The sequence below is a fragment of the Cervus canadensis genome, chromosome 14 (genome assembly GCF_019320065.1).
Source record: "Cervus canadensis isolate Bull #8, Minnesota chromosome 14, ASM1932006v1, whole genome shotgun sequence".
Taxonomy (NCBI): domain Eukaryota; kingdom Metazoa; phylum Chordata; class Mammalia; order Artiodactyla; family Cervidae; genus Cervus; species Cervus canadensis.
Window position 1 is genome coordinate 19,823,699 of NC_057399.1, and position 12,927 is coordinate 19,836,625.

At 52.7% G+C, this 12,927-nt stretch overlaps 1 protein-coding gene across 1 annotated transcript; it reads right to left on the minus strand.

The window, feature by feature from the left end:
- Positions 1-7,294: 7,294 nt before the first annotated feature.
- On the minus strand, positions 7,295-8,566 carry FOXB2 (forkhead box B2). Its single transcript, XM_043486545.1, has one exon. It carries the CDS (start codon positions 8,564-8,566, stop codon positions 7,295-7,297), a length of 1,272 nt encoding a protein of 423 aa, XP_043342480.1.
- Positions 8,567-12,927: the final 4,361 nt, after the last annotated feature.

Sequence of the window (12,927 nt, forward strand, 5' to 3'; positions counted from 1 at the left end):
AAACCCAAGTCTCAATGATCTGTGATCATTTTTAGAGGTTATCAGACTTCTAGCATAAAAGTTGAGACATTTAATCTGAAAATATGCATATTCCAAGTAGTTACATGCTTTTACATTTTGCAGGGAAAATAAACTATTTCAAGCTAGATAGGGAAGAAAAAATACAGGTTTACTCAAACCAGTGTGTGTGTGTGCATGCTCAGTCCTTCAGCTGTGTCTGACTCTTTGTGACCCCATGGACCGTAGCCTGCCGGGTTCCTCTGTGCATGGGATTTTCCTGGCGAGAATACTGGAGTGGGTTGCCATTTCCTTCTCCACAAACTAGTATAAACAGTAGCTAAAACTTTTCCCTTGAAAACATTGTCATTACATAAAAAGTATTTGCCAACTAGGAAAAAGAAAAATTATATTACTGTTTAAGAAAACCAGAGATTATTTTTTCATTTGGAAGGAAATGACTAAGCTTATAGACTATATTTACTTTGTGTTCATTATCTGCCTAGTCTCAAAAAAAAGTTCAAGACTACTATAAAAGTTAATGAAATGCAAAAGATGAAAAGAGAGGAAGCTAGTAGTAAAGGTAATAAAATTATGTGAGATTTATTCTATAGCCAGCCCCCTTTGTAATTTTAACCCCTTCACATTTCCCAGTCCGGTATGATGGGACAGCAAATCTCTGAAAGGTTCTCTGAAAGGAGGGTTGGCTGCCTGGCCTCTTGTCAAAGGCACAGCAGGAGAATGGCAAGGTGTGTGAGGTTCATTTGCCTTTCCCACTCTTTGCTTTTAAAGCATATTTCCTCAGGTAGTTCTTCTCTCCTCCCCCTACATTTTACTACATTTAAAAATAATAATTCATAGTTTGTTGAAATGCCAGTTATATTGGCTGGATAGATTTGAGTAATCCTCTCCTTGGTTATAATAGTAAATGTGATTGCTATATGTAGACAACCTAAAAAGGGTCTCAAACATATGGGAAACAGGAAAAGAAAATGACTCTGGATTTCACCAATCTAAAGGTACCACTGTTAATAATTGGTGTAGTCTCTTTGAGTATATATTCTGTGATGTTAGAGGGTTGAGATTATTCCCTCAATAGGATTTCATAAGCACTTTCTGTATGAGTAAATTTCATAAGTGTTATTTGTAATTGCTGCATGATATTCCACAGTATGCAAATAGTATCATTTATTTATTTATTTATTTATTTATTTGGGGGCACTGGGATGACCCTGAGGATGGGATGAGGAGGGAGGTGGGAGGGGGGTTCAGGATGGGGAACACATGTACACCCATGGCTGATTCATGTCAATGTATGGCAAAAACCACTACAATATTGTAAAGTAATTCACCTCCAATTAAATAAATTAAAAATAAATAAATAAAACTTTTCAGGGAAAAAAGTATCATTTATTTAAGCATCTCTCTCTGGGGATTTAGGTTAATCCCTATAAAGTAAATTGTGGCAAAGTTAATGTCATAAAACCCTCACCTAGGTTGAATTCTTCAGCAGACTAAAGCCTCATCTTCTTCAATAAATGGAGCTGCTTGTTTGTTATGCAATGCTCTGTCCTCTCTAGCTAAGAAAAATGCTAAGAGAAGAGGAATATTGTTTTTAAGGCAAAATGACATCAGTCAAGTAGTTATAGAGTCACATACATTGAAAGAATCGATCTACAGTTTTCTGAGAGAAAACCAAAGCAGTACTATGTTAAAAATTGTTAATAAAAATTTTGCTTGCTTTGTCAGTACTAGATGCACACATTGTCTCTCACGCTTCCCTTCCTTCCTTCTTTCTTTCCTTTCTTCTCTCCATCTTTCCTCCTTCCCTCTGTCCCACTGTCTTCCCTCCCCTTTTCATCTGTACATTTCAGTGTTGTAAATCCTTTCTAGAACGAATCTAGTTCAGCTGTGCCTGGACTGCAGCTCTCCAGCTCCTTACTGAGCATCTATCCTCAGTAATAGTAAAATCACCCTGTCTGTGAAGGTGCTGACAGGACTGGAAGTGGCTCAGATGAGAAAGCTTATTCCAAAGCATTTTAAAAATGATGCCGCCATAATGAGATTTGTGACTCACAAGCAAAGCCTGGGTGTCTTGTGCACATAAAAGACCTGTTCCTCGTGTCGGGAAAGAACTATTTGGCCCAAACTAAACGTAACCAAAATATCTTCCTAGCAATACTCTTTTTAAAGTATTTGCATGAGTCACTAAGTTAGCTTCTTGAATTTTTTGATAATTTTATAAAATCCTTTTTTAATATGGCACTCTCAGCATGGCTCTTCTGTCTAAAGAAATGTTACTATAATAATAGGACTACAGTTCTCAGAGGCTTTATTTTCTGCTTAATGATATGTGTGCATATCATGTGACTGCTTGTAGACCATACGAATATATTATGGCTTAAAACTCAGAATTTAAATTTCATGGGCCATGCTAAAATTCAATAAAACTACATTTGAATGCAAGGGAGAAAGAGCAACATGTGGCTTGAATTTTCCTTAAAATACACAGAGGATAGTTAAGGGGGAAAGTGCTTGGGACAGAGTACATCTGGAGTTTTGCCAAACTCATACATTTAAACAATGGCTTAAGACTGAATTCAAACCCAAGCAAATCTCTTCAATCTCCCCCAAAGAGTACAAGGTAGTATTTCAGCTTTGAAAGATAAAGTTAATGAAAATACTTTCAATGAACAAAATGAAAATGTTGGACTTGAAGAAACAGTTTTGCCCTTTGGAATTTAAGAACTTCCTACCTTCACTTGGACTCCCGTTCTGCATTTTCACCCACAAAGAGGTTATCATTGACTTTTTTAAGCCATTTCTTTAGTTTTCCGTCTTCAATGCCGATTCCACCCTGACCCACACCCCATGTAGAATCATATACACACAGTCCGATGAACAGTAATACTACTTCAAACCCTTGAATAACATCCAAACCTAAACACGACCCCAAACTACCCTTTCTGCCTATCTCATAGTCAGGTACAATGGGTGAAAATTCTTATCAATGGAGAAGTCAAATCCAAGCACAATTTACTGGGATCTCTGTATAATTTTTTGCATCTGAGAAGTGGCAGTTTGTCAGGTGAATGGAACTTAAAGGCAACCAGTGGCTTTGGTGGGCAAGGTTTCTTCTCCTAAGGCATCACTTCTATCCTTTTCTGCAGTCTTGCTGTACTATTGCCAAGCAGGCAAATGTCACCTTTGAGTCCCAGCAGAACATGCGTTGATCTGCTTTCTAAACCTCCCAAATGCAAAGATGCTTGGAGTTCAGCAGTGCCACTTCCAGCTAACTGGCTCTGATTTCAGTGGATACAACCAGCCCTCCTCCCTGGCTGGACTAATGCCAGTCTACTTAAGGAGATAATTGACCACAAACCAGCCTGACTGACAGGCTTTCTAAGTGCCAGATGACAAATGTGCTAGTTCTGGCCTTTGCAGGAGGGCTTGTTCTCCTAGGGACCACAGCTAAAATAGCTTTGTCCTCCCTCAGCCCTGAGCTCTCTTCTCAGCTCCCCAAGGAAATGTTATCAAATAGATCATTCCAAGTTGTTTTCCTTCTATTTTGATTTTAAGGACAGCTACATTAAAATCTTTCTCCCTCCTCTTTGCTTCTCCCCATATTTCTTAATTTTCTGTGCCTTCCATGAAGTAGTATACAGGCTAAGCCACGACAATGTTTTCTATCATCCTGGAAACAAGGAGCAGAATTTCAGGTTCTCTCCACTAGTACTTGGTAAACCAAGAGTGATTTTATTTATCTTGTGAACTGAGATGGTCATACATTTGTAAGTGTCTCTATTTCTATCTCACTGCTCTCCAGAACTTACTTTCTCTCTATTCCAACATGTAACTAGAGGGAGAACCACATGAGAGATCATAATGAGATCACGACTCAGTTGAGAGTTACAGTTAGATTTCAGATCCCACCCTAGTTAAGAGGGGGATCTTCAGGATTGTCAGTATGAGGGTTTAATTGGGACCCCCCCCCCCCCGTGGGATCAGAGCTTTGACAGAAAGCTCCCCCCACTTTGTTTATTTACATGAACTCCTTTGTTCTCCAACATCAATGCCATGCATAGCTTCTGTTGGGTACCAGGTTCTCCTCTTGATGAAAACTTGAGTAGAATCATCTCTCAGCTCACTTTACCTTTCCTTCTCCTTTCTCTCCCTCTCCTTATAGTAAAAACTAGGCACAACAACCATGCTTTCCCCACAGAGGGAGGACGGGTTCTTGGAACTTGGTGGGTGTGAGACTGAGTTGCTAAGAGTGTCCTGGGAAATGCAGAGGGTCAATTACTCATCCTTCTCTGCCGAGTTGGCCCAGAGGCTCCTTGCTTCTCATGACAGACTATCACTTCAGTTAGCCCCCTGGGTGCTGGATGTCATTTTGGACTGTGCCCCTCTACAGGAAGTGGGAAAATGGGCACTGCTAAAAAAAAAAAAAAAAGCCCACTAACCCTTTGGGGCAGATGGAGAAGGAAGAAGAGATGTTCTTTAGAAGAAATCACTGGGATCCAGTGACTGCCATTCTTTGGCCTGATGACTTGCCACCCCTACACTAGGGGTCCCAACCTGGAGCTTCAGGGCACCAACTCACCCAGAGGTGGACCAAGCAGTCAGGCTCCCAAGTCTCCCCAAGTCTATGCTGCCCACGCCAGTGGCTTCCCTTTTCTGTCTTTCAACACTCTCAGATTATTGTAAAGGAAAACCCGGCAGGAATCTTGGCAGTCTCAAGCTTAAAGTTGGGATACACTACAGTTGCTTGGGCCCCCAAGGAGGCAGAGACCTCCACTGAGACTTGTGTCGCAGGCGAGCCCAAAACTTAGCTGAACGGGTGCAATAAAGTGAAAGTGAAGTCGCTCAGTCGTGTCCGACTCTTTGAGACCCCATGGACTGTAGCCCACCACGCTCCTCTGTCCATGGGATTTTCCAGGCAAGAGTACTGGAGTGGGTTGCCATTTCCTTCTCCAGAGGATCTTCCCAACCCAGGGATTGAACCTGGATGTCCCGCATTGTAGGTAGACGCTTTACCGTCCGAGTCACCAATGGAGCTTGCAAATAAGGGATGTATGGAAATTTTTATTTTTAAGAAGCAATGCAAATCCCCTTAGTGTCATTACTGTGAGCAGGTCATTTTGTTGGCAGTTTATTTTCTTCTGACGAAAAGGTTAGAGGCGGGCATCTGTTGGGCTGGTCCTAGATGGAGCCCTGTTCGCGGCGCCCCACCACTTCCCCGCGCAGCTCCGCCGGGGTTGCAGCCCTCAGGGTCTCTCCAGCGAGCACCGGCTGCGGTCGGCTGCGGGGCCCCCGGCTCTCCCAGGACCCCGTCTGCGGAGGATGCGCAACAGGTCCCCTAGGCCGCCGAGGCTGGGCGCGCGCTTCTTGGGAGTGTGGCCCGCGGCGGCAGTGGCGGCGTCAGGGGGCCCTCCTCCCCGCCGCAAGCCCGCCCCGCAGACTTAGTGGGGCACCGCGGCACCCATCCAATGACACCGGGACCCGGCCGGGCCCACTCTCAAAAGAGGGTCAGAGAAACCCTCAGAAAAGGGAAAGGGTATTGGTGATGATGTGTTGCTAATAACCCTCACGTAGGAACAGAAGAAGCTCCTTGTTGCGGGTTTTTTCCCCCTAATCCGGCCTCTCCCGCTGAGGTGGACTAGAGCTTGGTTAGGAAAGCAGCGGAAGAATGGGTGGTAGAGATGCAGTTACTGCGCCACCTGATAAAAGGAGGCACGGAGGAGGAAGCCTGTGCAAGCGCGGCTCCTCCTGCCAACTCACCCTCTTGATGCTCACAAGTTTGAAATGACAAGGGAAGAGGAGGACGTGCCACGTCCCGACTTTCCCCCAGTGGGCACTCACACCGCGGCCTCGTCTCCTGAGAAGCGAAACACCTCCACACCGGCACATCCAGAGAGAAGCTTTAATGGCGAACACCGCGTACAACACAGGCAGACATGGACTTGGCACAAAGTCACAACCCGAACGCGGCGCGGACACAAGCCAGAGGTGACTCGGGGCACGGGTCAGCGGCCTCCTCCCTACCCGCCCCCATTCGTTCCCAAACGTTTGTCGCGAGTAAAGTGCTGTTCCGGGGCTCAAAAACGAGGACGAGCAACAGCGGCAAGGCAAGGTTCTTTTCCATTCACGGACTGAAACTGAAGAGTTCGCCTGAAAGACGAACGCGCCCCAACAGCTCACGGAATACCAAATCGACGGTCATCCTCACACGTCTGTCCCAAGGAGGCTGGAGGGCAACTTTCACGAAACGCTCCTGGAAACGTTAAGAGCAATCTTGTCGGGGGGACAAGGCAGGTTTTTCTTGCCTTCTAGAGTTACGGGAACAAAATCCCGCGATGCAAGTAATTAAATTAAAAAAAAAATCCCAAATGGAACGGATCATGGGAATTCACATTATCTGGGGGCTCCTCAATGGTCTCATCCGATTGATTAACAAACAAATCGCAGGTAGAAAGTCTCCTTTAATGTCTCTCTTTGGTTTTGTTTCCCGAACTTACTTTTGGAATCTGAGGCTTTGTGCTTTAAGCTGCGGCCATTCTCTTTTGTGCAAACTAATTGCTTTAGCCGTTCCTTCTATCCTTCTCGACCCTCGGGTCAGAGCCAAGAAACTTAACTGTTTCCCAAGATCCACCGTGAGGTTCCCACTATCCGCCCCCCACCCCCCGCCCGCCCCAGGGCTTTATTCATGCTACTATGTCCTTCTTCATTTCACTGATCAGGAAAATAACAGTATCAAATGCTCCCTCTTTCCCTTCTTAAATAAAACGAGATTTCCTTAGTGAATAGCAGTTTTGTCTAGAATATTCACGAGGGGTGGCTGTCTGGGGTTGAGACCCGCCGGGAGAAACGCGGTGGCTGAAGTCCGCCTCAGCCTCACTCTCTGTTGGATTTCTCTCAGGGAGGTTTAGCTCTGCTGGCTTCTGCTCCCGGGAATAAGAATCGAAATCCATCTCCAGTATGTCAGCGAATGAGGCTTAAACTCTTTTGTTCCCTTCCCGCATAACTTATGGATTTATAATATTAATTACAATAGAAACTCTTACCTGAAAACTGGTTTTCATTAATCTGTACAATATAGTATAAACACAGACACAGTGTTATATTTATTCAGACCACTGGAGAATCCACTTTAGGGTTGGTTTGTCTGTTTAAATACCTTCCTTTCCCCGCAAAGACTGGGGCTCGCCAGCTGTGCCCGACCTGGGCAGGGCGCCCTCACCCTCCCTGGTGGGCGGTCCCGGGCCAGGCGTTTGTCCACGAGAACCCGCTGGGCACCCTAAGAGTGCACCAGCACGGAGTGCAGAGAGCCGCCTTTGGTCTCGGCCGCGCCGGGGGCGGTGGGCTCCAACAGGGGGGCGGCGGGCGAGGCGGCGGCCGCCGGGCACACGGTGGACTGCGCCGGCGGCTGCTGTGTGGCCCCGGGGACAGAGAGCGTCGGCGGCAGCGCGGCCACTGGAGGCAGCGCGGGAGTCGGCTTGATGGGCACGGGCACCGCGGGGAGGCTCTGGCTTGCCGAGTGGCACAAGGCCTTGACCGGCACCCCGAAGGCGCCGTACTCCGGGCCCACGGGGACCCCCGCGGCGGCGGCGGCGGCGGCAGCCGCGGCCACCGAATCCATGACGCCGACGTGCGGCCACACGGAGCTGACCACGTTGCCCAGCTGGCCCGGCACGGGGTAACCCAAGTGGTGCATGACCGACGCCAAGGGCAGCCCGCCCGCCTGCAGCACGCCCTTGTAGTCCCGACCTATGATGTTTTCGATGGCAAACGGGTGCTTGAAGCCCGACGTGGACGCGGCGGCAGCGGCGGCGGCGGCGGCGGCCGAGCCCAGCCCGTAGGGCGGGAACTGGGACAGGCGCCCCACGCTGCCCACGGCCGCCGCCGCCGCCGCCGCTGCCGCCGCCGCCACGGCCGCCGCCTCCTGCATCTTGCCGGGGTGAGACTGCTGCGGAGGCTGCGGCGGCGGCGGCGGCTGCTGCGGGGGCTGCGAAGCGAGGGGCGGCGGCGGCTGCGGAGCGGGAGGCGGCTGCTGGTGGAAATAGTGCACCATGTGCGGCGGGGGAGGCGGCGGCGGCGGGTGATGGTGATGGTGCGCCGCGGCGTGGTGGTGATGGTGTGGGTGATGCGCGTGGTGGGGGTGCACGTGCCCTCCGGGCCCAGCGCCCGGCGCGCCCTTGGTGCTTCCAGCCTGCAGGTGAGGGTGGTCCGCGCGCAGCACCTTGAAGCGCTTGCGGCGCCGCAGAAAGCTGCCGTTCTCGAACATGTCGCCGCAGTCGGGATGCAGTGCCCAGAAGCTGCCCTTGCCGGGCTGGTCGGGCCGCCGCGGGATCTTGATGAAGCAGTCGTTGAAGGACAGGTTGTGGCGCAGGCTGTTCTGCCAGCGCTGCGTGTGCTCGCGGTAGTAGGGGAAGCGTTCCATGATGAACTTATAGATGTCGCTCAGCGGCAGCATTTTCTCCGCTGAGTGTTGGATGGCCATCGCGGTCAGCGAGATGTAAGAGTAGGGAGGCTTTTGGTCGCTGTACGAACTTTTCCCCGGCCGCGGCATCGCCCCCGGCGCCTCCGCCGCCCTCTGGCCCACACTGGACCGCAGCGTCGCTCCGCACCCCTCTCCCGGGGCCTGGCTGTCTTCACTAACCCGCACTCCGCCTTCCCAGGCCCGCCACCCCGCCCTCTTTCCCCCCAGACCCTCTCGCCGTTTCTCTCCCGCCTTCTCCCGGCTGCCTGTGGTCTCCGCGCTTGGCCTCTAGAGCCAATTTAGTGATCCGACGCTCGCAACTTCTGGCCTCGACGGCTGCGAACCCGCGTGCACAGTCGCAAGCGGGGCGCGCCAGCTTCACCACCACCCTTCCGGCGTCTTCCCGCGGGTGGCCAGAGGTTAAGCGTGGGAGCTGGCGGAGGAGGAGTCGGGAGGGGCCATGTTTCCTTCTGGCTTCGTCTCGTCTCTCGGTCCGAGGGAAGCGCAGGCCCAAAGAGCTGGAAGGACTGGGCAGTCAAGACTCTGGCCCTTTAAATCCGAGTTGGCGCTCGTTGTGCAGGAGGCCGGGGGCGGCGGGACTGAACAGCGCGCTGCACGCTGCCCGTTGACCCGTCCCTTAATCCGCTGTGAGTTCTTGTGCTCCTGGAGAGGAGAGGCGAGGTAAGGAGAAGGGAGCTCGACTCTGGCAGCCCGCGTCTCCCTTCTCTCCGGCAGCTAGCAGCGGATCCGGGGGGTAGAGCTGTAGGCGGTCGCCTTGCGGCGGGGGTGGGGGGAAAGTTTGTAGGTTTCTGCAACCGCGGCGCGCGCTTGCAGACCCTGAGGAGGGGTGGGGGCGCTGGACGCGGGGCGCAGGCGGAGGGGCTTCTGCGAGCGCCAGGAGGGCGCGGGGCTGGCCCGGGCCGCTCAGTTGCAGCCGCTCTCCCGGGCCGGTCTGGAGCTGGAGAGGCGGCGGCGGCGGCGGCGGCTGTGGCAGCGATGCGCTCTCCTGACTGCGTTTTGTAATGGTCCCCGAGACGCCGAGACCCCCGCAGCTCGCGCTTCGAGACTATCACATGACCGAGGCTGAGGGACTCCGCCGCCGCCGCCGCCGCCGAGTCTCTTGCTGAAGAAGGGGCGAGAAGGCGCCGAGCCTCACCCCCGCCCCCTCCTCCACTTCGGCTCGGGCGCCCCCACCCCCAGCATTTACCACCCACTCGGCAGCCCCCAGCCGCGGCGGAGTGGGGCGGGGGGCGCAGGCTCTTCGCAGGGTGGGGCACGGTGCCCGGTACGGTTCCCACCACTGCACCCCACCCGGGTCGCAACGCACGGTAGAGGGGGATCGGAGACTGCTTTCTCGTTCCTCTCCTGCACCTCCCGCCTGTCCCCGCCCTTTCAGGCTTCCCCCTTCCCACCTACCCGCTCTGGTTTTCTCTCTCTTTACACTGCTTTCCTCCTGGACTAACCACTCTGGGTCACGTTCACAGCAGCGTGGCCTCGAGACCTCTTCTCTGCACGTTATCTCAAAGGCCGGAGGGTTGGAAGGAAAAGCTATCGCAGAGGCGAGCCAGGGACGTTTTCGCCAAATGTCAATTTCATCACCATTTTATTGCGCGCCAACTGAGTGTCGGCCCCAGTGATAGGCACCTGGGGTACAGGGAGGCCTGGAACAGCTCTTTGCGCTCCAGAACCGCAGTCTAGTGGGAGAGACTGACAGTGGCTGGGAAATTTAGATAGATACTAAGGGCTTTAGGGATGGAGGCCTCACCAAGAGCGGGTGGATGGGACAGCGTTTCTTTGGGTGGTAACATCTGAGCTGGAGCCAGAAGGAGGGCCTGGAAGCTCAGCGGTCTCATCACCTGGGTGTGTCAGAGCGCAGTCTTGCTATTTTCAGCACATCGAGGGAGAAGGAGATAATTAAAATTAAATAGGAGGTCAAAATGATCAATCCATAGGGCCCTGATATGACCTGTGAGGTTGGATGAGCCATAGCGCTGGGATCCCCATGCTTGATGGGATTCCTGAAGCAGTTTCCTGCTCTACATTCTCTTGCACACCCATGAGCGAATCCCAACTGACTGGAGAGAACCTGCATTTATACTCTGGTTTTGGTTGTCTCCGCCAGAGGAAAAGCAGAGTTTGGATATTGCATGTGTACATATATACATATATATGTATATGTATATACAGATACACATACATTCCTTCTGTCTCGTGGCCTCAGTTTATTTGTAAAATGAGATTGTGAAGTTGGAAATTTCACGGGTGCCTTCCAGTTCGGAGATTTGAGGAGAAAGGAGCAGTTAAGGACTGTGGATCATTCTGTATTTAATTTCTTCTATTCCGTGTCTAAATTTGGAGGCAGAAGGCTGTTGGCCCAGACTGTTTCGGAGACTGCCCCTTGCTCTTCCACCTTGACGACACCAGGTCGAGTGTTTTTAGCTTCCGACGTTTGGTGAGCTGCCCAAGAAGAGGAGTAGGAGACGGGCTGTTCGCCCGTCGGGTTGCAGGACTGCGGTGAGCGGAACAGATTCACAATATTCATCCTCAGGCAGGAGCTGGATTTCTAGCTAGTGCTATTTGGCCAGTTTTTTCTAGGTCCGCAAACGTTTTAGAACAGGCGTTAAATGTCGAGCGTGCCAGAGGGCCTCAGGGGGAAAGAGCAACTTCTTGGTTTATCCTAAAGGAAAGGAGACCCTTTCAGAGCAGGATGCTTTCGCTGTCACTTCAAGCCGGGAACGCTCCTTCCGCCAGTGGAGTTTTTGCGGGATTTTTGGTCTGCTGATGAAGTTTAAAGAACCAAGCAGCAGACGGCCTCCTGGCCTCAAGAAGTCACGGATGAATTCCGAGGAGGTCCACAGTTACAGTGACAGCTAGAGCTCGCTGGCGCCGGGTGTCCCTTACTCCCTTGACGGATGTGGTGCGAGAACAGCCCTGTCTAGGTCCAAGAGCCGCCGCAGGGCTGCTGCTGGGAGCTCGGCATGCCCAGAGCGCAAAGGCTCTTCCGGCCCTGGCCCCGCACGCCTCGCGGGCAACGGCAAATTTTGTTAAAAGATCTTTTCCGCGCACTCCGGGAAAAGCCGTGCCTCCTGTTTGGAAGTAGCTCGAGGACGCTCTCGTCTGGCAACGGGACTCCGAGGCGTCTGGGGACAGCAAGGGGAGGGGGCCTTGAAGGGTGCTGCGGCCCCGCGGCGGGCGCATAAAACCTCAGTACTGCAGCTGGAGCCGGACGCTCGCTGGGTGAGCTCGGCCCGGCCCACGGACCTGCCGCCACCACCTCGTGGGGACGCGAGCCGTGGGACCGGCACCTTCCGCCTCGGCGAGCCAGCGGCGTTCAGCTGGCTGAGCGGCTACCGAGCAGCTCGAACCCAAACAGAGCCGCGGAGGTCGAGCGAGAGCCCCAAGCCTCACGCTTCCTCGTCCTGGGTGGACTTGTCAAGAGTAGAAAGTACTTCCCCGGCCCGAAGCCCCAGTCAGCTCCCCGCGGTCCGGGCCCGCGTCGCAGCGGAGAGCGCGGCCGAGGAGTATTGTGGGGGATTCCCGGGGGGGGGGGGGGGGGGGGCGGCGCGGGGCCCGGCAGCCCGGCTCCGGCCGCCGTGGGGGGCGCGCCCGCCCTCTCTCCCTCCTTCCCCCGAGGTTGATTTAATTCCGGCAAGTTTTGCAGGCGCTCAGCAGCACCGGCGGGGGCCGGTACGCGCGCGCTCCAGCTGCCTGCAGACAGACCCCCGTTCAAGAAAAACAGATCAAGTAACCACCCTGGCACCAAGCAGGCGGTTTCAAGTTTCCGCGTGTAATGTTTTATTTTTTAAAACAACCACTACGCTATACAAATATTGGCTGGCGCTGAGGACGCTGGCAGGCAAATCATCGCCCCGGGCTTAGTGTAATTATCTCAGGCGTATTTGGTTTACCCCTTAGGCAATTGTTGGCGACGCTCGGCTAGAGAGAGGGGTTCCTTGCAAGTTTTTATTGTGTTTAATTGGCTCTATAGAGGGGAGTAAAAATTTGCCAGAAAACGATGTGGAGCTTTAGAAGCGGCTATTTATTCATTCTTTCTCCTTTATGCCCCCTCCCCCAGCTCCGCGAAAGGTCCCACGCACCCCTCAGCCTGGGTCTAGGCCAGACGATGCCGAAGCTTCCGTGGACAGCTGTGCCCAGCGTAAGGAGGAGTGCAGGTGACCCATGGGGCTAGAACGATGTGCAGGACTAGGAAAAAGGTAAAAGTTCATGCGCTCATCTCGATAGTCATAGGTTCTTTGTTTACCCACTGACCTTTGACGTGCGGATGGTTGCCTGAGTTAGCGACATTTGGGATTCTCCCAGGCACGTTCGCTGTCACCCCATCCGGCCTCTCGCCCGGCCCCCAGCTGACTCCAGCGCCCATTCATTTCCCAACCCCTAGCCCTATCAAGGGCTTGAGGCGGGTGGCAGAAGGCCGGCTCCGGATCCCGCGC